The sequence below is a fragment of the Ovis aries genome, chromosome X (genome assembly GCF_016772045.2).
Source record: "Ovis aries strain OAR_USU_Benz2616 breed Rambouillet chromosome X, ARS-UI_Ramb_v3.0, whole genome shotgun sequence".
In the NCBI taxonomy this organism is placed as follows: domain Eukaryota; kingdom Metazoa; phylum Chordata; class Mammalia; order Artiodactyla; family Bovidae; genus Ovis; species Ovis aries.
In genome coordinates this window covers 31,822,810-31,846,780 of record NC_056080.1, presented here as the reverse complement: position 1 = coordinate 31,846,780, position 23,971 = coordinate 31,822,810, and the positions used below count along the sequence as shown (strand labels likewise).

The following is a 23,971-nucleotide window of genomic DNA, read 5'->3' as shown; positions in this document are numbered from 1 at the left end:
AGATAACCCAGAAGTTTCAGCTGCTAATTGGTATGGGATCCTGGGAACATATAAATCCCCAAGCACCACAGTCTGTGTACTTAGAAATTTTCAAGTAGAATCCTAGATACTAGAATGTTTCTATAACCTTTGGAGTTTTGGTACCAATTACATGAAACTGTGTTCTCATTTGCTGCCCTTGATGTCATAATTTAAAGTGTTTATATTCCAGCTAGGCTATAAATACTTTTATAAAAAGGACTGACATTTTATAGTATTTTATTTCACTTTTCTAAATTTTGATTAGTTTTAATGTATGTTACTTTTTTCCTGATGGGATGTATTCTATTCTCTATCAGCTCTTTTAGAATTTTGCTCTCTTTGACCTTGAATCCAATAATCCTAGTTCATGGAACTCTTTTTAAAATAAATTTAAAGAACTCTATTCACTTGTGACTACTTCCTTAAATTGGAGAATCTTTTAAAATATTTAAAAATATATGGATTATTTTATGAGCATTCCCAGCATTTGATATGCTTGGAGAATTGTCCAATTTAAATGATTACTTGCTTATCTGAAAGTATTTTTAGTGTTGCCATATTGTTTGTATCTATACTTATGTCTGCATATCTAGATCTGTGTGTCTGTCTTTCACTCTTTGCTTTCAGAGGGAAGACACTAGATCTTCACTCTGCGATTACAGTTGACACATTGTAGCTTTTAAAATTTAAGTCAACTTAGATTAAATTAAAAGTTAATATACCCAGTTGTACTTGCCATGTTTCAGGCACTCAATAAACAAACACATGTGGCTAGTGGGATGCAGATAGAAACTCTGTCCATTCTTGCTGAAAGTTCTATTGAACAATGCTCCTCAGAGTGTGCATGTATCTATTATATGCTTCCCACCTGTACTCCAATATTAAAATCTGGAATATTTGTTTAAATGCCTATAAATCTAAACGCTTTACAAAACAGTCTGATGGATAAAAGCCTGCTGCCACAAACTCAAGTGAAATTTTTGTGTAAGGTGACTATTAAATCATAGAAGTATTATTCTGATTATATGTTTAATATATTATAGCTTGTTTTTTTCTGCAGATAGTTTCAGGACATATAACATTGTTATAGCTATAGCTTTTTAATGACTATAGTAATATAGTTCTACTGCATGATAGCTTAGAATTGATGTCTCTGTAGAGACATTATTTGCTAAGCTCAACAGTATCAAATACTACATTTCGTTAAGTAACTGTGTTTCTGTTGTTTAAAAGTTAACTTTGGTTAGGAGAAATGAGCAAAGGGATTTAGGAAGCTTTATGAAACTCACTTTCTTTTTCCTTGAAATGGGAGTACTTTGACAATTTTAGAAAAATTAGCGTGCAGTCTTATATTTAGATAAATATGGGTTTTTTCCCACTAAATGTTTTATGCTAGTATACTTTTTCCCATTGTGTATGCTTATTGTATTTTCTGTTTTATTTTTAATAAAGAATATATACTGATGTTATTAGGAACAATTTCAGTGGCGTATTTTTAAAAGGTAAATTCCACTTTGATGATCTAACAGTTTATTGTTTCATGGTTTGTTATGATTTGACTTTGGTTCCTTTTGTGGGGGCAGTCTTAACTTATAATGCCTCAGAAACTATTAGGTAAAAAATGTTAACAGTAGACATCTTATTTTTATTTTTTTAAGAAACAACTCAGTATGAAAATGATGTGCTTCATTGCCATTTTGATGCATCTATTGCCAAGAACTTTAGAAAAATATCTTTAGATTCTCATGATAAACTGACAGAGTGAAATATCTTAAGGCTTGAAAGGGCAAGTAGAAGTTATAATTACTGTGTAGTTTCACAATCCTTGTACTGAATACTCACCTTTGCTATCATGCTGCAGGCCATAGAGCGAGAAAAAGCCGAGAAGTTCAGAAAACTGCAAGATGCCAGCAGATCAGCTCAGGCCCTGGTGGAACAGATGGTGAATGGTAATTACACGGAGTTGATTTAGATAATCTTCTTAGGGATTTGATAAACACATAGGTTCATATTTATCAGCTGAATTATATCAGACAAGCACTTCCTGAATGAAAATTTAAAGTGAGTTTGTGGGCTTTTTATTATTGTTTCTTAATGCAAAGAAAATTATTTGAGGAAATTCAACTTTGAGTCCAATGAAAGAAAATGAGATGTGGTAGAATATTTTATTAGTCTGTTGCCGAGAAATCAATTTTAGTGCAAAGTCTGCTTACGTTTGTCCAAATGGTTTAAGAAAACAAGATTTACAGAAATAAATGGAAATGTAAGCAATCATATGGTATATGTAAAGTGATTATAATCAGATTTAAAATAATTTTGGAATATATTTTTCCCATACCTATTTGCTAATAATATATTTGACATTTTCTGTATTGTTTTCATTTTTTAACTTATTTTTTAAAAAAAAAAAAAGGTCTCCTCAGGGGACCTTTTTTTTTAAACTTATTTTGAGTGAGATAAAAGTACAAAGGTAACAAAACAAATTTTAAATGAATTAAAATTAATTTTTGCTAACACTTGGTACCCCAAAAGCTGTCTGAGCAAAATGCTATTGATGTCAATTATATATAAAGTTCTTTCCAGTAGTCATTGTTATACTACCATATTCATTTCTAGGCATAAGTAGTTCATGAAAATCAGTGTGTGTATGTACTTAGTCGCTCATTCGTGTCTGACTCTTTGCGACTCCATGGACTGTAGCCTGCCAGGCTCCCCTGTCCCTATAATGCTATTTCCAAACAAGGTTATTTTTTTAAGAATAGGTTTATAAGAATATAAAAACCAAATGTAACAAATGTTTTTGTTAGGCATGTCAGCTCTTTCCAGTACCTGCCTGCATTCTGAGGCATAAATTCTGTGTTTGAATTATTTTTGCTTTAATTGCCATGTTGGCATTAAAAAATTCAATGATCTTTCTAGGAAATCAATTCATTTTCTCCTTCTAATGGGCCCCATGACTATATTTGGTTAAAAATAAAAGCAAGCAAATATGACAGCTGACGGTTGGGTTAACAAGTTAAAGAATATATAGAAGATGCAAAATTTGAAAAATATAGTTGTTTAGATATATGTTTGCTGGGCAGTTTAACTGATGAGTTTGACAACAGCATATTCATATTACATAAAATTATATGATCTAAAAATATCCTTATACTGCTATATAATTTCCCCCTGGTAACTGCATTATCACTTTTTCATTTTTATAAACTGATATAAAATCTATACTTTTACATGGTCTCTACTTTAAATGGCCTTGGTTCATAATCAAATACAAAGCAGACCTTAATTCAGATTATCTGATAGTAGTATACACTGAATTACTCAAAAAATAGAACCTACCTGTTAATGCAGGAGACTTAAGAGATGCAAGTTCGATCCCTGGGTCGGGAGGATCCCCTGGAGAAGGAAATGGCAACCCACTCCAATATCTTGCCTGGGAAATCCCTGGTGGGCTACAGTCCATAGGGCTGCAAAGACTCAGACACGACTGAATGATTAACTGAAAAAATAAGTTAAAATTTTAGAAATTAAAGTAATGATGTTTTTTAATTGAAGTGAATGCAGGGTTAAAGGGCTTACCAGGTGATTCAGCAGTAAAGAATCTGTCTACAAAGAAGCAGCAGGAGATGCCACAGGTTCAATCCCTGGGTCCAGAAGATCCCCTGGAGGAGGGTATAGCAACCCAGTCCAGTATTCTTGCCTTGGAGAATCGCATGAACAGAGGAGCCTGTCAGGCTACAGTTCATAGGGTCACACAGAGTCACACGCTACTGAAGCGACTGAACACACATGCACGGGTTAAAATGATCATATGATTAGTGATAACATAATTTTCTAGATTATTGCCCTCATCGCTCAAAATTTTAGAAGCATGAAGAAAAATCATGATCTATACTAGGTCTTTAATAAATATTAATTGGCCGATTAAATTCTATGTAGCAAAGCAAAATTAAGGCAGTAATCGAGATAATGACATTGGTAATTTCAGTTAGAAAATAATAACACTTCTTAAGGAAAATTCTAATTTCTGTACAATGCAAAGAGCAGTAAGGGATAGGGGGTGTGATTTGAGACATTCCTCATTGGATGACTATATTGACCAAATTTTAAGCTTCTCATGTGTTCTGTTAATGACTATTTGGTGTAAGTGATAGGTAATGAATTTCAGATTTGAGCTATAAATAGAGCATAGGTAGTTCTACTTTGCTCCATTCAATCAAACAATTTACATAATTACTAAAAAGTACACTCAAAGATTTTAACTTATCATTTTGTTCCTTTTTGTCTTTCACAGAAGAAGTTGCTTAGTATTTATTTTAAGCAATTGTGCAAGTTGAGTTAAGCCAGACATGCAGTAAATGCTTGGAGTACCTTTCTAGGTATATTTCAGAGGAACCCCCAATCCTAAATTGCAGTTGCTCCACCAACATAGAACCAAATGCTAGAGTATACTGATGTGGTTCATGAAGTTGAAAGACACACAAGTTTCTCTAAACCAGATTTCTCAACAGTTATCTCAGTAAAGCTGTTCAATTTGCAAGTTAAGAATTTCTTTTCTCAAGTGTGACTGTGGAGTGTAATAAAATTCATAACCATATAAAACACATGCATCCTTGCTTTTTATTTATTGAAAGGAAAAAGGGAGCTAAATCATGGTACTTCATTTATGGTCCCATGTAAATATCTATTCCTTTAACCACATGTCTTGTCCTTAAAAATTAAGATAAAAGCAGATCATTCTTATATGATGTTATGACTGTATCTAAGTAATGCAAATATATATACATTAAATGTTTGATTCCCCATGATAGCAACACTTAACATATATTCATAGTTTAAAATATGTATGGTGATAAGCATAAATATAGCTATTATATTTTAAAGAAAGCATTCCATAACTATTTATGTGTATGTATATATATGCATATATACACACACATAGGAAACTGAATTTTTTACATAAAATGATTTATCATAAGATTAGAGCATGTTTAAAGTATCTCGAATGATTTTGGAACTCTTTTTCCTTCAGAATGAAACTCTAAGACATGCAAAAAAAGATTCCGCAATGCTTATAGTTTACATCAGTTTTGACCCCAAATGGTATATTTCCAAACATATTTCCAAATCAGTTTTGGCCATTTCTAAGTATCTACTGAAAGCATGATTTTTTTTTCTAATTTTTTTTTTTTACTTTATTTTACTTTACAATACTGTATTGGTTTTGCCATACATTGACATGAATCCACCACGGGTGTATATGCGTTCCCAAACTTGAACCCCTCTCCCACCTCCCTCCCCATAACATTTCTCTGGGTCATCACCGTGCACCAGCCCCAAGCATGCTGCATCCTGCATTGGACATAGACTGGCGATTCGATTCTTACACTATAGTATACCTGTTACAATGCCATTCTCCCAAATCATCCCACCCTCTCCCTCTCCCTCTGAGTCCAAAAGTCAGAATTTTTAGTACCACTTAAGAAATGCAAAAGAAAAAGTATCTGTTAGTCCTGAAGGCATTTACCGAATGAATTTAAGAAAGGCACTGAGAAACAGGGAGTGAGGTAGTGTCTCAAAATGGTTAAAAATACAGAGATTATTGCCATGATGCCAATATAGAAGAAACTGCTTTCATTTGATGTTACAAAGTTGTACTAAAAATCAATTGTATGTCCCGAAAACACTGTTTCTCATAACACGTTTAGTTTTGCAGGGTTAAATAGAAATTATGATCAATTAGAAGATAATTTTCATTTTGGCTGCATCTTATCAAATGCCAAGTGTTATAAGCAGAATATTATAATACAGTTGCTATTAAATATTTTGAGTTTTAATATCAACTATATTGTGAATTTTTCCATAGAATGATGTATACTTAAATAATATGCAGGAATTCAGTAAGAGATTCTTATTAATTCATTTGGGACCTTTTTTTAAATCCAAAAGTTTGCATAAATTATTTGTATACATCAAAGCTATACATGAACATTTTCCTCTTAAGTGTATCAGTTCTTTTAGAAGACTATAAAGGATCTTCATGCTCATAATGGACTGAAAAAAGGAGGCTACAGTGATACTAAAAGGGAGAATATTATATAAAATGTTAATTTCTGGGATTTTGACATGGAATTTTGATATAACTTTGATTTATCTATTTAACTGTTTCTTTGAATTAACATTGAATTTATTGCTCCTGTATCAAAATCAGGTGATCAGATAAGTATGGGGGATAGTGTTATAGTGTTGAATGGTGGAGAGCTCTTCCTCTTGTTGGAGAAATTTTTCACAGATAGAATCTTTATGAAGTGTATTGTCCCTATATAAGATTAGTATCATAGCCTTAGTCTCTATAAATTATTCACATCCTAGAACTTTAATGAGAGTAAGTGGGAGATGAAATTGGGTACCTAGTGATCTACTTATGTTTCCTGTAATTGTGATACTCTGAGAAGGGGAATTTCCAGATTTTTATTTATTTAAGTTAAAACAATATACAATATGGACCATCTTTAATGTTTATTTTTATATTAATTTAAATACAAAATGATATTAAACTAATTAAAATTTTAGAAAATTTTATTAAATATCAAGTATCTTGCTTTATATTAGTAATATAGATTATTAATAAATGTAGGTTTCAAATATTTTATTTTGAACAGCTTTTTAACTCATTTGCATAACTTCAGAGCGAAAGCTTTTCATTGTTTGAATGAGATTATGGGACCTCAGGACAGTCTAGAACAGTTTTATGCCTAAAAATATGCTTACTTCATTTTTATCTGTTTAGCATTAGACTTCATTTTTCTTTTTGTAAAATAATGTTCTTGCATCAAATATTTAGTCTCTTTTTCAGTCAGATATAACAAAAAAAGACCCTGGTTTTGTTAAATTATTTTCCTTTATTAATATTGAAATTACCAAAATGTTGCATCAAAACATTCATTAAAAAACTTAAAATAGTTTTACCACAGTTTCCAGAGGAGATCCTATAATTATCTAATAGGGTTAGTAGTGTTTTCTACATTAAATTGTGCTTCACTTTCAATTTCTAATTGTAGTTTTCTATGTGTTAATTAAGAGCCTGAAGACAATCACATTAAGGAAATGTTTAAATAAAAGTAATAATTATTAGTATATTAGACTAAAAGAACATTTCAAAACCATCATCCCATGAGTGTTAGATTATAGTGTTTAAGGTAAAACCTAATAGTAAGTCTGTTAAGTATCATAATTACACAGACAAGGGCTCCTCTTATCCATAATATTAAGTATGGAACAGTATTTTTAGTATTTTGGTTTATAGTTCATTAAATACTTTAAAATGAATGATGTCATTTGAATTTGGGCAAAACTTTGTCAGATGGGTAAGGGCAAGCATTAGGGTCTGTTTGACTCACCTCAAAGGCAAACCTCTCATTATCTTCTCACATCACTGTGAAGTATTTTCAGAGGCAATAACTATTCTAATTGTATATTTTAATGGAAAGTGATTTTGTAACGGCTCTGTATATCAATGGGGCATGGAAATGGTACTGTTTGCAGTGGTCCAGCCCCTCCATCATGAATGAGTAGCTTTCCACGGTTATACTCATTTCCTCTTCTCTTATTCTTTCCTGAGTACTGGGCAGCTTGATTTATGTTTCCTGTTTTTCCACGTGACACTTGGGATAATGGTCTACACAGAGTTCACACTCAATAAATGTTGTTAATTGACAGACACATTTTTCTTTAACTTTAATCTCCAAAGGAAGAGACTCGGTTCCTGGTATGTGTGTCTGTGTGTGTCTCTGTGAGTCTGTGAGTGTAGTGTGTGAAGAAGGGAATTAAAGAGGTCACCGCTGTGGAAAATTAGTCACAAAAGCAAATACGAGTAGAGAGATGACTTTTTTCCTATGATAATTCAGTGCTGTTTAGAAAAATAAAAAATGAAAACAAAGTTATGTTTGTAAATGTATATATTAGATTTATTAGGGACATGAATTTTATGCCCAATCTATTTTTTAAAGCTATTATTTTTAAAAACAAGATAATGTGGCAGTTGTATAAAAGTTAATGTCATCAGAAAACACCCTAGAATTAGTCTATAATACTCAGACCTTATTTTCATGGACTCTGATTAAGTTTCAACTACATTTTAGGCTGTTATATTAAATGCCAAATGGATTTGTAATGACCCTCACTTAATATGCAACAAAAATAGGAGACTATTAGCAACTTTAAGTTTTCACGCCAAATATTCTTCTAACTCAAGAGCTCTGAAAACACAGGTTTTGTATTATTCTATCCTGGCTTCATGGCTAATGATGAATATACTTGATGAGGAATACTTCACTTTAAGTGGCAGTTTTGAAGTGCTTGCATGGAAGGTGGTGCACAATTAAAATTATTCTAACAGTCTGTTATGCACTGTATACAAGTAATAAAATTAATGGATGCACTTCAAGTAATGATCCATTTCCTCTGGGTGCAATATATTTATTCATAGACTATTTCAGGGGTTGTTTAGAATATGAAATGTGAATGGATTATGATCCATTATCCCTGAGATTCTAATGTGCTACTATGAAATGGTTTCCGTAAGTATTGTTCATAACACCTGGTGAGTTAATGTTTGTGTTCTTAAGTAGCTAAGAAAAAATTAGAAAAACGGATACTCAAACAGTTGATACTTAAAACTTTGCAGGTATAAACTGTCTTGAAACTTAAAGTTTTCACTTAAGCATAATTCTATGAAATGCACATAAAATAATTATATTGAATAATAAAATTATTCACATGGGTGTATTTATTCTGAAAAGTTTTAAGGGACTTTTTCATAATCTCATTACTAGTACTAGATAATAGATGGCCAATTAATTCATGAAGTTGAAGTAATAACGTTTCCAATTTTAGTTGATCCCTCCTGCAGGGGATCAAATTCGAAGGAAAAGAGAATGCCTGGGTCTCTGTATTTGGCTTTTCACGTCTGCGACTATTGCTCCCCTAGTGTTTGTATCTGTATGAAGTAGGCTATTGATTTGGTGTTGGGCAAGTTCACAGGTAAAGTATGTTTATTTTGTACCTACTCTAAGCTGAGAATTCTATCAGATACTTCCAGTGGAGACATTTTTCTTAGGAGATTTTATAGTTTAGAAAGACAGGATATACTCTAGTTGAGCAGGAAGCATATTCATATATGAATTAATAAAGTATTTCCATATAAAGCCTTAATAATAAAATATCTGATTTTCTGCAGTCAAAATCATATATTATTCAGTGACATGTAGAAATTTCTGTTTTTAACTTTTGGCATGGCTAGCCTCTGTAACTTGAATTTCAAATGATTATAAATTTATGACCGATTATTCCAAGATTCCCAAATAAGCTCTTATGTATTCATTGCTGATTGATATTATTTCTTATAAAATGTATAAATATACTTTATCCCATATTAGTGCCATATTATATAAAATTACTACTATCTTTAAAAAATATTTATTATTTTTCACAAATTATCTTTTTCAGTCATTAAAAACTCCTCCTGTCCCTAATTTCACCGTTTGAAAGATCTGATCTCTTTTCCTTGTTTCCTATAGGTTCTTTTTTCATTTCTTTATATTAACATTGACAAATATTTATTGGTTGCCTGGTATATGTCATGTTTGGTGTAACAATTCACACATGTTAACTCAGAACCTTGACAGGTATTCTATGAAGTCAATTGTATTTTTAAAAAATTTTTATTTTATATTGGAGTATAGTTGATTAACAGTGTTGTGTTACTTTCAGCTATACAGCAGAGTGATTCACTTATATATACACGTGTCTATTTTTTTTCCAGATTCTTTTCCCATTTAGAGTACTACAGAGTATTGAGCAGAGTTCCCCGTGCTATACAGTAGATCCTTGTCGGTTAACTATTTTATATATAGTAGTGTGTACATCGGAGAAGGCAATGGCACCCCACTCCAGTACTCTTGCCTGGAAAATCCCATGGATGGAGGAGCCTGGTAGGCTGTAGTCCATGGGATCGCGAAGAATCAGACATGACTGAGCAACTTCACTTTCACTTTTCACTTTCATGCATTGGAGAAGGTAATGGCAAGCCACTCCAGTGTTCTTGCCTAGAGAATCCCAGGGACGGGGGAGCCTGGTGGGCTGCCGTCTATGGGGTCGCATAGAGTCGGACACAACTCAAGTGACTTAGCAGCAGCAGCAGCAGTGTGTACATGTCAATCCTCATTCCATGGATGAAAAAGTAAAGTCCAATATGAGTATTTAGCAGAACCAAGTTCACTCATTTAGTAAAGAGAGAGGTCAGATTTGAACTCAGGTGTGCCTAATACCAGAGCTCTTACTGTGAACTTTTATACCCTTTTGCCTGCCTTTACCATTTATCCTCGTAAGAAATCCTTCTTGTACATGTTGTTATACTTTCCTTCCCTTTATTCAGTTATAAAAGCCAATATGCTTATTAGTGGAGAGTACTGAAGATTTCAAAGTGGAATGGTGCTGAATTCACTTTTCCCATTTATATTAATTTCTTTTGTAGCAATGTTTAACATTTGGACATATTTTAGACATGACATTGAACTGATAATTTCAGGTACTGATCAAGGACTCATTAAATTCTATCTCTGGATTTTATTAGGTACCATGGAACTTACTGACACTTCATTATAATTTGATTTTTATTTTGATGATTAAATTAACATGTATTATTCATATGAAAATTAATTTATTATTTTTTTCCAATTGCTTAGGGGTTTTCATGTGGTTGACCTCAGGAACAATGAGATAATATTCTCTGTATTCCCTTATCATTTGGACTAGTGCTAAATAAATTCAGTCCAGCATCATTCCATCAGTACTTTTAGTTTACTTTAACACCTCTTGTTTGTTTATCATGGACTTGGACTACCAAGGACTCCCTTCTTCTAAGTGCTTATTCATATTTAATATATGCTGAAAATATTTCTCCGAAACATCTGGCCCTTTAGATCCATGCCACATTTTTGAGTCATTTTCTAACACAATTTACAGTTTCTACCCTATGTATTTTTAAATTACTCCATTTCATTTTCCAGCAATAGTATCAGCATTTTATCACAGTATTTTTTCTCAAAATGAGTGTCTATATGACCGGACATTTGGATTCTTCTCTTATACTTTGCAACAAACATGATTTTATAACTATAGTTTCTTAGTGGCATCCCTCGCAACATATTTTGGTATAATTCTTGGTCACTGCTCAAAACCAAATTATCCCAAGCAGAATATCCCATGAAACATCCAGATGTCTCAATGTCTCAATAAAACCAGTTGCTTCCTTAACTATTACAAGGGTATTAGAGGAATAATTTGCTCCTGCAAACCACAGGCTGCCTTTTATAGCTGTATATGTGGAAATGATGTTTGTGGTTTGCTTTCTGCAGTGTCATCTTGAATACTGTCAAACTCTGAAATTAGCGAAACTAGAGCTGTGTTTCAAATGAATTGAGAGATGTGGTTTGGCAGCATAGCATAATTACAACAAAATAAAAATCAGAGTATCTGAGCAGAGAAAAGTAGAAGAGAATAAAATAATATAGTTGTTGACTTCAAATCCATGTTTTTTATTCTTTATAAAGAGTAAAAGGGGAGGCATGTACAAGTTAGCAGAACTTCAGGCCTCATATTTGCTAGAGATGGTCTTCAGACTTCTTAATAACTTACTGGTCCTTTAACTAAATCATATTATCAGAAAGTTGTCTAAAATGGACATTCATAAAAGTAGATTCTCCTGGACAAGTTGGTCTTCACTAGATCACATTAGCCCCTTAGATACTTTAATCTAGAGGAAGACTGTTACACTGAGCTTATGATCTCTTTTGAGATTTGTGAATATATGTAGGAATAGGAAACATTTGAGTATTCAGTATTTCAGAATTATTAAGAAGTTATCAGTGCCGTCATAGGTATGTTTTAATGTCCATATTATATTTAATATTTTTAGTGTAATTTGCTAAAGAAGTTGCTATGTAAACAAATTGTGCGTAAGAACATTTACATGTTGTGAACTCTACAGAATTAATAATGTGATATTGCTGTACTCTCATTAGTATGGCATTAGTTACATATTGGCATTAGTTACATATCACACTTTGAAAAAAAATCAAATGAGATGAAATATGTTAAAAGACAACATATTCCGTAAGACATAGTAGGTTTTCTGGGAGGCTAAAGTTGATAATGATATGGTTATGTTTCCATTTTGCCCTTGATGATAGACTTTTTTCTGCTTAAGTATTTCTATAGCTCATTTTCAAATATTCAGATCAACCTCCACATTTGTAAATGATGTGTAAATAATTTAAAAATCTTCTTTATAATTAGAAAGATTTTTTTTCCAAATGCTTGTTTTCTTTCTTTGGACTCATGTTCAGTCTGCTTATTTCTGGCTTTGTATAGCATAAACAGATAATTAAATTGATTTTTTTAAAATACATGTTCACTTTTTATAAAATAGAAGTAGAGTCATGGATGTAGAAAGCAAACTTTTGGTTACCAGAGAATAAGGAGAGGAGAGGGATAAATTGGGAGATTGGAATTGACATATACACACTACTGTATATAAAATAGATAACTAATAAGAACCTGCTATATAGCGCAGGGAACTCTACTTAATACTTTGTAATGGCCTGCGTTGGAAAAGACTCTAAAAGAGTGGATACATGTATATGTATAACTGATTCACTTTGCTGTATACCTGAAACTAACACATCAATATAAATCAACTAGATGGTCAATAAAATTTTTTAAAAAGAAATTGGAAATTTAAAATTTTATGTCCATATTTTAATTAAATATATGTATGATGCCGGGATCAATAAAGGGATTTCAAACAAAAAAATCCAAATAATAACAATTCAACTAATTGTAAATCTTGGCAAAACCAATACAGTATTATAAAGTAAAATAAAGTAAAAATAAAAAGTTTAAAAAAATAAAGTAAACTCACATTATAAATTTTAAAAAAGTAAAAATATAAGTTACTTTTTAGACATATAGTTTAATAATATACATGATATTTAACATTTATTTGGAAATATCCAAAAAGTTATTTGACTGTAATCTTCCATCGCCCCATCATAACTTTGTGCATTTTTTGTTTTTATTTAAATGTATTCTACTCTACTATATCTTACGTATCCTTATCTAGTACTTTGTTGTATTCATGTTCTGTGATAAAATGCAACTCCAGCAATTTGCAGTCAATAGTCAGAAATCATATTGATACTTCAGCTTCTTCAATAAATAAATGATTTATTTGAAATCATTCAGATGATGAATAGTTTTAAACTTGAGTCAACATTGATTTTCAGATAATGTCTTTCAGTTTGTGGCTTCAGTGGATATATATATATATATATATTTTAAATCTGTCTTTCTAGAGGGTGTTAATGCTGACAGTATCAAACAAGCCTCAGAACAACTGAACAGCCGGTGGATCGAGTTCTGCCAATTGCTAAGTGAGAGACTTCACTGGCTGGAGTATCAGAACAACATCATCGCTTTCTATAATCAGCTACAACAATTGGAGCAGATGACAACTACTGCAGAAAACTGGTTGAAAACCCAACCCACTACCCCATCAGAGCCAACAGCAGTTAAAAACCAGTTAAAAAATTGCAAGGTAAGAATCTTTGCTCCTATTTGGAGCATCATAAGTAGGACTTAGAAATTTCCAGAAGAATAGCAGAGTACTTAATGATAAAATTTTCCTCTTAAGGGTTTAGTGAAACACAGTAAAGATTAAAATAGGTAACATATGGATACTTGAGTCCTGCAAGCTTAGTTATACATAATTAATTGATTTTGTCAGATTGCAAAATGATGAGGCAGTATTGGAATGTGGGAACCACATGTATCCTATGGAAAGTGGAAAATAATTTGGAGCTCTTTCTTATAACAGTTAGGAAAACCCAGTCATATGTTCAAAATGTGGAATCCACACAAGCAGCTGATATCCTATATAATTGGATATATGAGGAAAATCTTTTTAAATGGCAGTTATTAAATTTGGATAACTAGAGGAAGGTCATTTACAAAACTACTTTTTATATGTGCTTGGAATATAGAGGAATCTCAAGGGATAGTACAGTAATCCAGCATCAGAGCTGTTATTATTCTTAAAATAGAAGGGATCAGGGAGAGAGAAGTTACAGAAAGCCTGAAGATGAATTAGATGTCCATTGTAAAGACAGCTTTCAGAGCCAGTCCAGTGCTAACACAGGAATGGAGCCAGAAAAATAGACACTCTGTTTTACTCTCTTTCTTGCCTTCAGAATCTGAACAGGACTCCCCATCAACTAAAATTAATCAGAAGTCAGAGGACAAAAAGCGGTAGTCTATAACTGTCATTCTCCTGGGTTACAGGAGAAGGTTGGGCTGTGTATCTAGTAGGGTAAACAAGATACAACACAGACAAAAGGGCTGCGAAAGAGACTAAGAGTATTCTGCATGTGTAAGAAAACAAGAGATATATCAATAGAAACAACTTGAACTTTTTGCATAAGTAGCTACTGCAAAATGTTAGTTTGTATAGTTAAACACTTTTTATGGGAAGTGGGAAGGTTCTTACAGGATAGATGAAAAGGTTTCCAGGATGAACTTTAAGGGTAGACTGAGATGACTGGGTTTAATATTAAAAGCAGTAAATGAGGATTAATCTGCATACTTTGGAAATAACGGTTTAAATAATGGGAAACTGAAGATGGAGAGATGACAGGGTTGGTTTGGAGGCTATTGAACCCAGAAAGTGATGGGAAATTCAAAGTTATTTTGAAGGGGAAGTCAAATGAAGGATTTGATGATGGTTCTTCACATGATGAAACTACAGCTTTACTAGAAAGTAAATAAATTTAGCAAATACATTTGTGGATAAAGAATACCATATAGTGAGGCATTTATTTTATTAGTGAAATATACAAGCATAGGGAATTTCTTTTCCCTATAATTCTAGATACATTTTGCTATTAAAGAATAGAATCCATGACTTTGTTCTGTAAATTAGTGGAATATTTCACCTATATCATTTCTTGCAATAAAAAAATCTGATGATAGTTCTTTAACCTGTTTCTTGAGATTCAAATATAAATATTAATTATATCTTCAAAATGCATTCATTCATAAAATACATATTCAGTCTCTCTAATGTGGCTAAGAATGATGTTAAGTGTATTAACTGGTTCGGGCTGCCATAACAAATACCGTAGACTGGGTGGCTTAAACACAGAAATTTATTTTCTCACAGTTCTAGAGGCTGAAAATCCTAGATCAATGTCTGGCAAGGTTCAGCTTCTGGTGAGAACTCTGTTTCTGGCTTGCAGACAGCTGCCTTCTCACCACGTTCTCACTTGGTCTTCTCTTGGCACATGTGCATGGAAGGAGAAAGATCTCTCTCTCTCCCTGTAAGGCCACTGGTCCTGTCTTAAACTCTGTGTTTAAGACCTGATTTAACCTTAATTACTTACTAAAAACCTCATAGCCAATGATAGCCACCTTGTGAGGTTAGAGTTTCAGCACATAAATTTGGGGGGGGCATCATCCAGTCTACAGATTCTCCCTGTACCCCCTTATTTATGGCCTGTCACATACCATGAGCCCCCAAAGTCCAGAAGTCATAACTCATTCCACCATCAACTCTAAAGTCCAAAATCTCTTCATCATTTAAATCAGATATGGATGAGACTCAACATATCCCGAGATAAAATGCCCTTCCGGCTGTGGACCATTAAAACCAGGACGACATATCTGTTTTCAAAATATGATGGTGGGACAGGCATAGGGAAAGGCATTCTCATTCCCAAAGGAGTAAAAATGGGGAAGAAAAAAGGGATGATAGATCCTGCTGTTGCTGCTAAGTCACTTCAGTTGTGTCCAACTCTGTGCGACCCCATAGACGGCAGCCCGCCAGGCTCCCCCATCCCTGGGATTCTCCAGGCAAGAACACTGGAGTGGGTTGCCATTTCCTTCTCCAATGCATGAAAGTGAAAAGTGAACGTGAAGTCACTCAGTTGTGTCTTACCCTCAGCAACCCCATGGACTGCAGCCTTCCAGGCTCCTCTGTCCATGGGATTTTCCAGGCAAGAGTACTGGAGTGGGGTGCCATTGCCTTCTCAGTAGATCCTAATCAAGTCCAAAATTTAGCAAGGCCAATTCCACTGGATTTAAGGTTTGAGAATAATCTTCTCTGGCTTGATGCCCTTCTTTCCAATCCTGCTGGGGTGATAGTTCTACTTTAGGACCTACTGGGGTGGCAGGCACTTAAGCTTTGGGAAGGTCAGCGTGAGCATTCATTGATCCTACCCTTATAACATTGTCATAGAGTAGATGAGAAGACATTAAGTAAGCGATTAAATAAACAGATATAAAATCACCACTGGGACAAACGTTTTAAGCAGAGTTCTGGGAGAATATCTAACAGGGAAAACCTGACCTTGGTAGAGCCACTGAGGGCAGCTTCCTTGAGGCAGGTACATTTGAGTTGAAATTAGGAGAATAGCAGGGAAGGAGGCTTCAGGCAGAATAAACATGGTGAGAAGGGAGCAATAATGACCAAAGAACTGAAATAAGGCCGATGTGAATACTGAGCATAAAAAGGCAAAAATGCAAGCATATGGTGGTGGCTCAGACGGTAAAGAATCTGCCTGCAATGCAGGAGGCTGGGGTTCGATCCCTGGGTCAGGAAGATCCCCTTGAGAAGGAAATGGCAACCCACTCCGGCATTCTTGCTTGGAGAATCTCATGGACAGAAGAGCCCGGCTGAACAGCTAACACTTTCAATTTTCACATAGGAGACAAAGCAATGATTCTTAGGGCACACTAGGGCCTTGGTCTCTTTCTGAGGCGAGAATGGAGATCACCGGGAGTTATATATCTTAAATATTCTCTCAGGGTTAGAGAAGTCATCCTAAGTGAAATTAAATCTTTTTTTTTTCTGCATTCAGCCACAAAATTCCAAATTCTGATTATACAATTCCATCCCTTTTTATTACCCTTACTCTTTCTCTCTTCCCCATTGGTTCCTATTAATTTGATGTATCACCTTAGGTAGACTGTTTAGCAGGACAGCCCAAGATCATTCACACAACAGGTAAAATTGCACTATTTCGTTGTGATTAGTGATAGGTAAATAGATTAGCCCTTCCTATTTGTCAGTGTAGTCTGTTATTTGGAGATTTTTTTAGGAGTAGGGTGCAGATTTAACTCTGAATCTAATATTTACCAGAACTGTTCTTGGTATGTTGAGGGTTAGGGAGCACTTTAGGAACTGGAAGAAATCCATGGACATTTTCCTAAGAAAAATACACGTTTTTCCAGGGTAAACATACAATTTTAAAGGATAAACAAACTCAGAGAACATGCCTTACTGTGGAGGACCAACCACGCTAAGGCTTTTTTATGGAAATGAATAATTGTTGTCATTGTTAACATCTTTTAAATGTTAAATATTTGAGGTCAGAATGCTATTTCCTATAATTTACTCTCAGAACTTTAAGGTCCCAGCTGAACATTTGCCCAAATGTTTTATTAGTTTCAAAGTCCCCTTTGTTTTGCAGAATATACTTTGCTATACTGTAGGCTCCTTATATAGCCCCCTAAACAGGAAGAATGACGGCCTTCCATCTGGCCAAATGTAAATCGGGTTATTAAATGTTTCACAGCAGATGTCAATGGTACCATTTGCAAGTCTATTGTACAAAGTGAATGTCTGTAATTCTATGATCCAAACCACAGAGTATTACCTTTTGCCTCTTTCTTATTCTTTGTCTATGAATATGCACCTACCTTCTCACACTTGATCAAGAGGCTTTATATTTGAATGGGAGAGATGGGGGTCATCTCCTCATTTATTTAAATGTCTTTCATTTTCACCTACCAGAAGAATTTAATAGTTAGAGATTAACATACCTGAATCAACTCATACTGATATAATCACATACCAAAATTTCTCTGAAAGTTATCTTTAGATCTTCTAAAATAGATAAAATTATCTATGTGATAAATTTATCTCATTCATTCCTAAGACAAATGTTACTTTCTCTAAAAGAGTATGGTAAAGAATCCGCCTGCAATGCAGGAGACCTAGGTTCGATCCCTGGGTCAGGAAGATCCCCTGGAGAAGGGATGGGCTACCCACTCGAGTTTTCTGGCCTGGAGAATTCTATGGACTGTACAGTCCATGGGGTCACAAAGAGTCAGACACAACTGAGTATGCATGCATCCAAATATATATATATATATATATATATATATATATATATATACACACACATATACTTTTTACTTTAATTTCCAGGAAGGTGAGATTTATATTTAGTTCATAATTACTATAATTCTATAAATTTTCCCTTCTAATTGGCTTGTGTTTCCCTGATAGCTCAGTTGGTAAAGAATCTGCCTGCAATGCAGGAGACCTCGGTTTGATCCCTGGGTCAGGAAGATCTGCTGGAGAAGGAAGTCTACCCAGCCCAGTATTCTCTCCTGGAGAATTCCATGGACTACATAGTCCATGGGGTCGCAAAGAGTCGGACACAACTGAGTGACTTTCACTTTCAGTTGGCTTATGATCCAATTTTTGAATTTTAATTATCCTGTTTTTAATATTTTGAATGGTAAATGATCCTGAAGTACTTTTTCTAGAGGTAGCATAGTTATGATTTCTAAGTGAACAATCATGGCAATAGTACTTTAAAAAAGAACATATTGTGATTTCTTTGAGTTCAGATTATATATATATCAGATACTTATGAACTGCAACTTTGTTGGAGACAAAAGAGTTTGAAAACATTTATGTCAAGAACAGCACTGTTCTGAAGAAATCGAATGCAGGCCACAAATGTGAACTACATGTGTAATTTTAAATGCTCTAGAAATGACATTGAAATAGGAAAAAAAATAGGTATGTCAGTGAATTTCAATAATATATTTACCCTGATATATCAAAAATATCATTTTAAGATTTAATAATTATTTAAATCTATGTGAGTTTGTATTTTCATACCAACTCTGAAATCTAGTGCATGTTTTACAATGACAACACATCTAAATTTGGACTAACTACTTTTCAGATGCTCAGTAGTCACAGTTGACTAGAGACTGCCACACTGGATAGCCTGGCAGAGTGTCCATGTGACTTGATCAAACAAATCAGAATAGTCTTGAGGGTGAGAAGGAGTGTTATTAACAATTATGCCAGGACAACAAGAGTAAAACAGAGCAAAGAGTCCCTCTAATTAAAATGATTGCAATTGCCTATTCAGTCAGAATAAGTAAGACCATACAAAACTTAGATAATTATAGATACAAGTATGTGAGTGTATATACATATTAGTATGTAAATTACAAATATATGTATACATATAGGATTATAATATATATTCTACATACATATATGTAATCTATATAACAATATATATGAATATATTTGGCTTAATTTAATATATATGTAGACATATATAGATATGTATGTATATATATAATTTATATTCTACACAAATGAATTTAGAGTCAAAAATTGTTCATTGGATAAGCTTATAATTTGAAGCAAAGGTGCACAATTTTGAGATGAGAGTTGTAAAGGAACATCTGTGTTTGATTTATGAAAAAGATGTAAGGCCATTCATAGTACTTTTCAACTGTATCCATCCATACCTGATGATGTTCTAAATGATGTCATTTTGAAATTTAAAAATTGTTGTTTACGATGGTATCTGTTGAGTGAAGAGCCAAGGTATTCTCAAATTGATGATGTGTGCTGGAGGCTTGCTTGAGCCATCTTGGATGTTTGTTATCAATTTTTTGATAAAGGCCTTTAGCTAAGCTTGCATCACTGCCTTTCAATACTTTTCTTTGCAAAACTGTAACGTATGCAAAGTAACAGTGTTATTTAATACTCTAAATTATGGTACAGGATGAAGTCAACCGGCTGTCAGCTCTTCAGCCTCAAATCGAGAGATTAAAAATTCAAAGCATAGCCCTGAAAGAGAAAGGACAAGGGCCAATGTTCCTGGATGCAGACTTTGTGGCCTTTACAAATCATTTTAACCAAGTCTTTGCTGATATGCAGGCCAGAGAGAAAGAGCTACAGACAAGTAAGTAAAAATACTTAGAATGACTGACTTGATATTTTCCTAATTAGTTACTTATTATGAAAAGAGTAAGTACTAACATGAAAGAATGATTTCCATCAAAGAAACCATGCTCCCTACAAGCTATAGTAACATGTAATGAAATGCTATTGTAGGAAAATGGATACATTAGATTTCCATTTCTCTCCCTCCATTATAATTTCATGACTATGAGAAGCAAATAAAGCGTATGTTGTATAAAGGCATAACTTCTCCTTGGCAAGTTGCAAATTTTACAGTCCAATGTTTGGAACATGGAAGGAAGTAAAAGAGCAGCTGAAGCCCTATTAGTAGGTTTTCATCAAATCCAGTTTGCTTCATGTATAAGAATATCTAGCTAGGTGTCTTCTATCAATTTATATGAAGATTATTATAGCTGTAGCATACATGCGGCAATGGAAACTCAGCCAAGGACAAATTATTCTTTGGGCTGCATTTTACTATTGGATCATTCTAGCTATACCGTATCTTCTTTTTTCTCGTTTACTGGTAAAATACAACATAAGAGTGGAGCAATTATGCAAATACCTACCATATAACTAGCAAATTTTTCAGGATGTCTCTTTTGTCTTTCACCAATTTGCTCTTAGGATATTAATACACAGTCCAAATACCCCTACTCATCAGCCTACTTTTAAAGACAAAATTTCCTTTGACAAGCAGGTTTTTGAGCACTTTTAAGTATCAGCAGAAGGGTTTTTGAGTCACCATATACATATATGCATATGTATATATATGTACACACAAAGGAGTATAGAGTAAAACTGATTTCAAAGCATTAAGATAAAATTATTTTTAAAAAGTTATACTTTAAGTTGTTATGAGAAGCACAAGAGCATATATTTGTTTTCGACTAAGACTTTAAATTTGTTTGAACACATGCATTTTTAATTGCTTTCCTTTGTAAATATGCAACAAATTTACCACACAATAACATTTCTAGAATCAGTATAGTGTAATATATGGGCTTTCCTCACTTTCTAATGTTTTTTTTTTTCCTTTTATTTCCTGGTGAGATCATGTATTGAAAGATGAATGCTTTTTTTTCTTTCCTTTTACTTCAAAGTCATTTTGCTGAGGAGTTTATTTTACTGATAGGGAATGAAGGAATACAACTTTACAGTCACGTCAGCTCCCTCTAGTGGATTTTAGCGTACTTGTTGCTGGGCTTCTCTAAAATCAATTGGGGAAAAGAATGAATGTCCTAAATTTTCAAACATTGACCTATTTAAGAATAATGCATTTCCATTATCATAAAATCCATAAACCTGCCTTAAAATCAAGTACATGTTGATGGTTATAATGTAACTGGTTGGCAAAGGAGCATATTCACAGAAACTTATTTTAATTTATATAAACTTATTAAGATTTAACATTTCTGTTTCTTTTAAAGGTATTCAAACTGTTGATGTGTGATAACATATTGTATTATGATACTATAATATAAATATATAATATACCTTCTATCTATACAGCTATCAATATATTCATCTATATTATCATATCTTCTCTTTATCTTTCATATGTATGGTGATAGTTTATAAAAAACTGCCAAATATTTTCACTCCATTTTTATCTAAATAAAATATTCTCCTTTCCACTGTAATAACCAAAATATCTCTAGCACTGTGATACAATCATTTGGAAAACTTGTTCTGATTCCTTAATAATCATTAATTAAATATGGATTATATATATTATATGCCATTTATATTTACACATAATTTATATGTAGTATATGTATTTAATATTATAAATTATGTATGTAATTTATAGTTGCATATATTATACATCGATTATATAATTTATATACATATTTTATGTAATTTATGCATATGTATTATGTACACATATAAAAATGGTGAGTAAAAAATTCACCATGTCAAGTCATATTACAGTTAAATTTGTTAACTAATAATTATTTTCAAGGAATTTGCCATATGTATGTGTTCCCTAAACTGACACCAGGGAGTAAATCTCATTACTTGTATCACTACATGGTGCTTTGAACATATTAAGTATTCAGCGAATAAGAGCTACCACAAAGACCTGGAATCCATCTTGACTTTCATCCCCTCTTTCCTTTTCTTCACTAGTGTTCTCGCAGTTAAACAGAAACTTGACTTTTTAAGTGTACTTTGAATGGTAAAAATTGGTGTGAGGAATTGGTGGTTGGTACCTGGCAAAAATGATATGAAAAATAACACTAAAAGTTAAATGTGTTCTATATTGATAGCAATTTTTAGTCTATAAGCAATAGTCTTATAAATCATCGTTCTTAGTGCTTAGAGGCAATGTATTAATGCTATATTAATAGCAGCATTATTCATGATAGCCTCAACATGGAAGCAACCCATATGCCCATCAACTGATGAATAAATAAATTGAGTATATCCACACGATGAAATAATACTCAGTAATGAAAAGTAATGAAGTACTGATACATGCTACAGCATGGTTTTCTTAAAAACATTATGCTAAGTGAAAGAAGCCTCTCACCAAAGACCATATATTATATGATTACATTTATTAGAAATGTCCACACTGTGCAGTTCTAAAGAGACAGAAATAAATGAATGGTTGCCTAAGGCTAGAAGACTGAGATGGTAGCATTGCCTCCCAAAGCAATTGCTAAACCCTTTTCTAGAAACTGCAAACCAGAAAGATTATTTTCTACCCTAGATGATTTTGGAAAATAGCAAAAAGTTTGTTAGGATAATCCATTATTATAACAAAGAAGAGATAAAATGTTCTTTTTAAATGTAAATATGGAAGCATTGTTTGAAATATGCTTTGAACTCCTTTCAGTTGTGAGGTGGAAATCATGTCAAGGAAATTATTATTTTGTTGTTGTTGTTTGGTGGTTTTTACCAGCCATTGGGAAAGTGGCAGCATAAATTATAACAAAACAAGTGTTTTCTTATTTTCTAAAACTTTAAGAGTATGTTCTTTTGTTCTTTAACCCTAGATTGCTGACACAATAGTTTTCTTTTCTTCTTTTAAAAAAAAAGTGACCAGAACTCATAACATGAGATTTATCTTCCTAACAAACTTTTAAGTGTAAATAAAGTGTTAAGTGTAAGTCAGTGTTGTACAGCAGATCTCTAGAATTAACTCTTGCACAATTGAAACTTGGGGGTTTCCTGGATGATGTGGTGCTTAAGAATCAACCTGCAATGCAGAAGACACAGGAGATGTGGGTTCGATCCCTGGGTCGGGAAAACCCCCTGGAGTAGGATGTATATTATCATATGTGAAACAAATCACCAGTCCAGGTTCGATGCATGATACAGGGTGCTCGGGGCTGGTGCACTGGGATGACCTAGAGGGATGGGATGGGGAGGGAGGTGGGAGAGGGGTTCATGATGGGGAACACGTGTACATCCGTGATGGATTCATGTTGATGTATGGCAAAACCAATACAATATTGTAAAGTAATTAGCCACCAATTAAAATAAATAAATTTATATTAAAAAAGAAACCTATTCCAGTATTCTTGCCTGGAAAATCCCATGGACACTAATTCAATACATGGTTTTGAACACTTGGTGTGTGCCATGAAAATAATGGATACTAGGTATTTAGTGGAGAAAATTAGGAGGGAGATTTATGTCTTCATGGAGCTTATAGGAATAAAGATAGTGAACAAATGAATATCTAAATTGTATTATCATAGATTATAATCACTTAGAAAATATTATTCTGGGGTGGTAACATTTGAGTCAAACCCCAAGGATATGCAGGAACCAGCTGTATAGTGAGTTAAAGGAAGGATATTAGAAAAAATGGAAATA

At 33.3% G+C, this 23,971-nt stretch overlaps 1 protein-coding gene across 9 annotated transcripts in view; it reads left to right on the top strand.

The window, feature by feature from the left end:
- The window catches only part of DMD (dystrophin), a 2,668,835-nt gene that overhangs the window by 1,185,103 nt on the left and 1,459,761 nt on the right, over nucleotides 1–23,971 (top strand). For all 9 annotated transcript variants that reach the window (XM_060407875.1, XM_060407877.1, XM_060407874.1 and 6 more), the window contains 3 exons: nucleotides 1,883–1,970; nucleotides 13,437–13,678; nucleotides 19,961–20,141. In XM_060407875.1, the coding sequence (XP_060263858.1) occupies nucleotides 1,883–1,970; nucleotides 13,437–13,678; nucleotides 19,961–20,141 (511 nt within the window). The remainder of the gene's footprint in view (nucleotides 1–1,882; nucleotides 1,971–13,436; nucleotides 13,679–19,960; nucleotides 20,142–23,971) is intronic.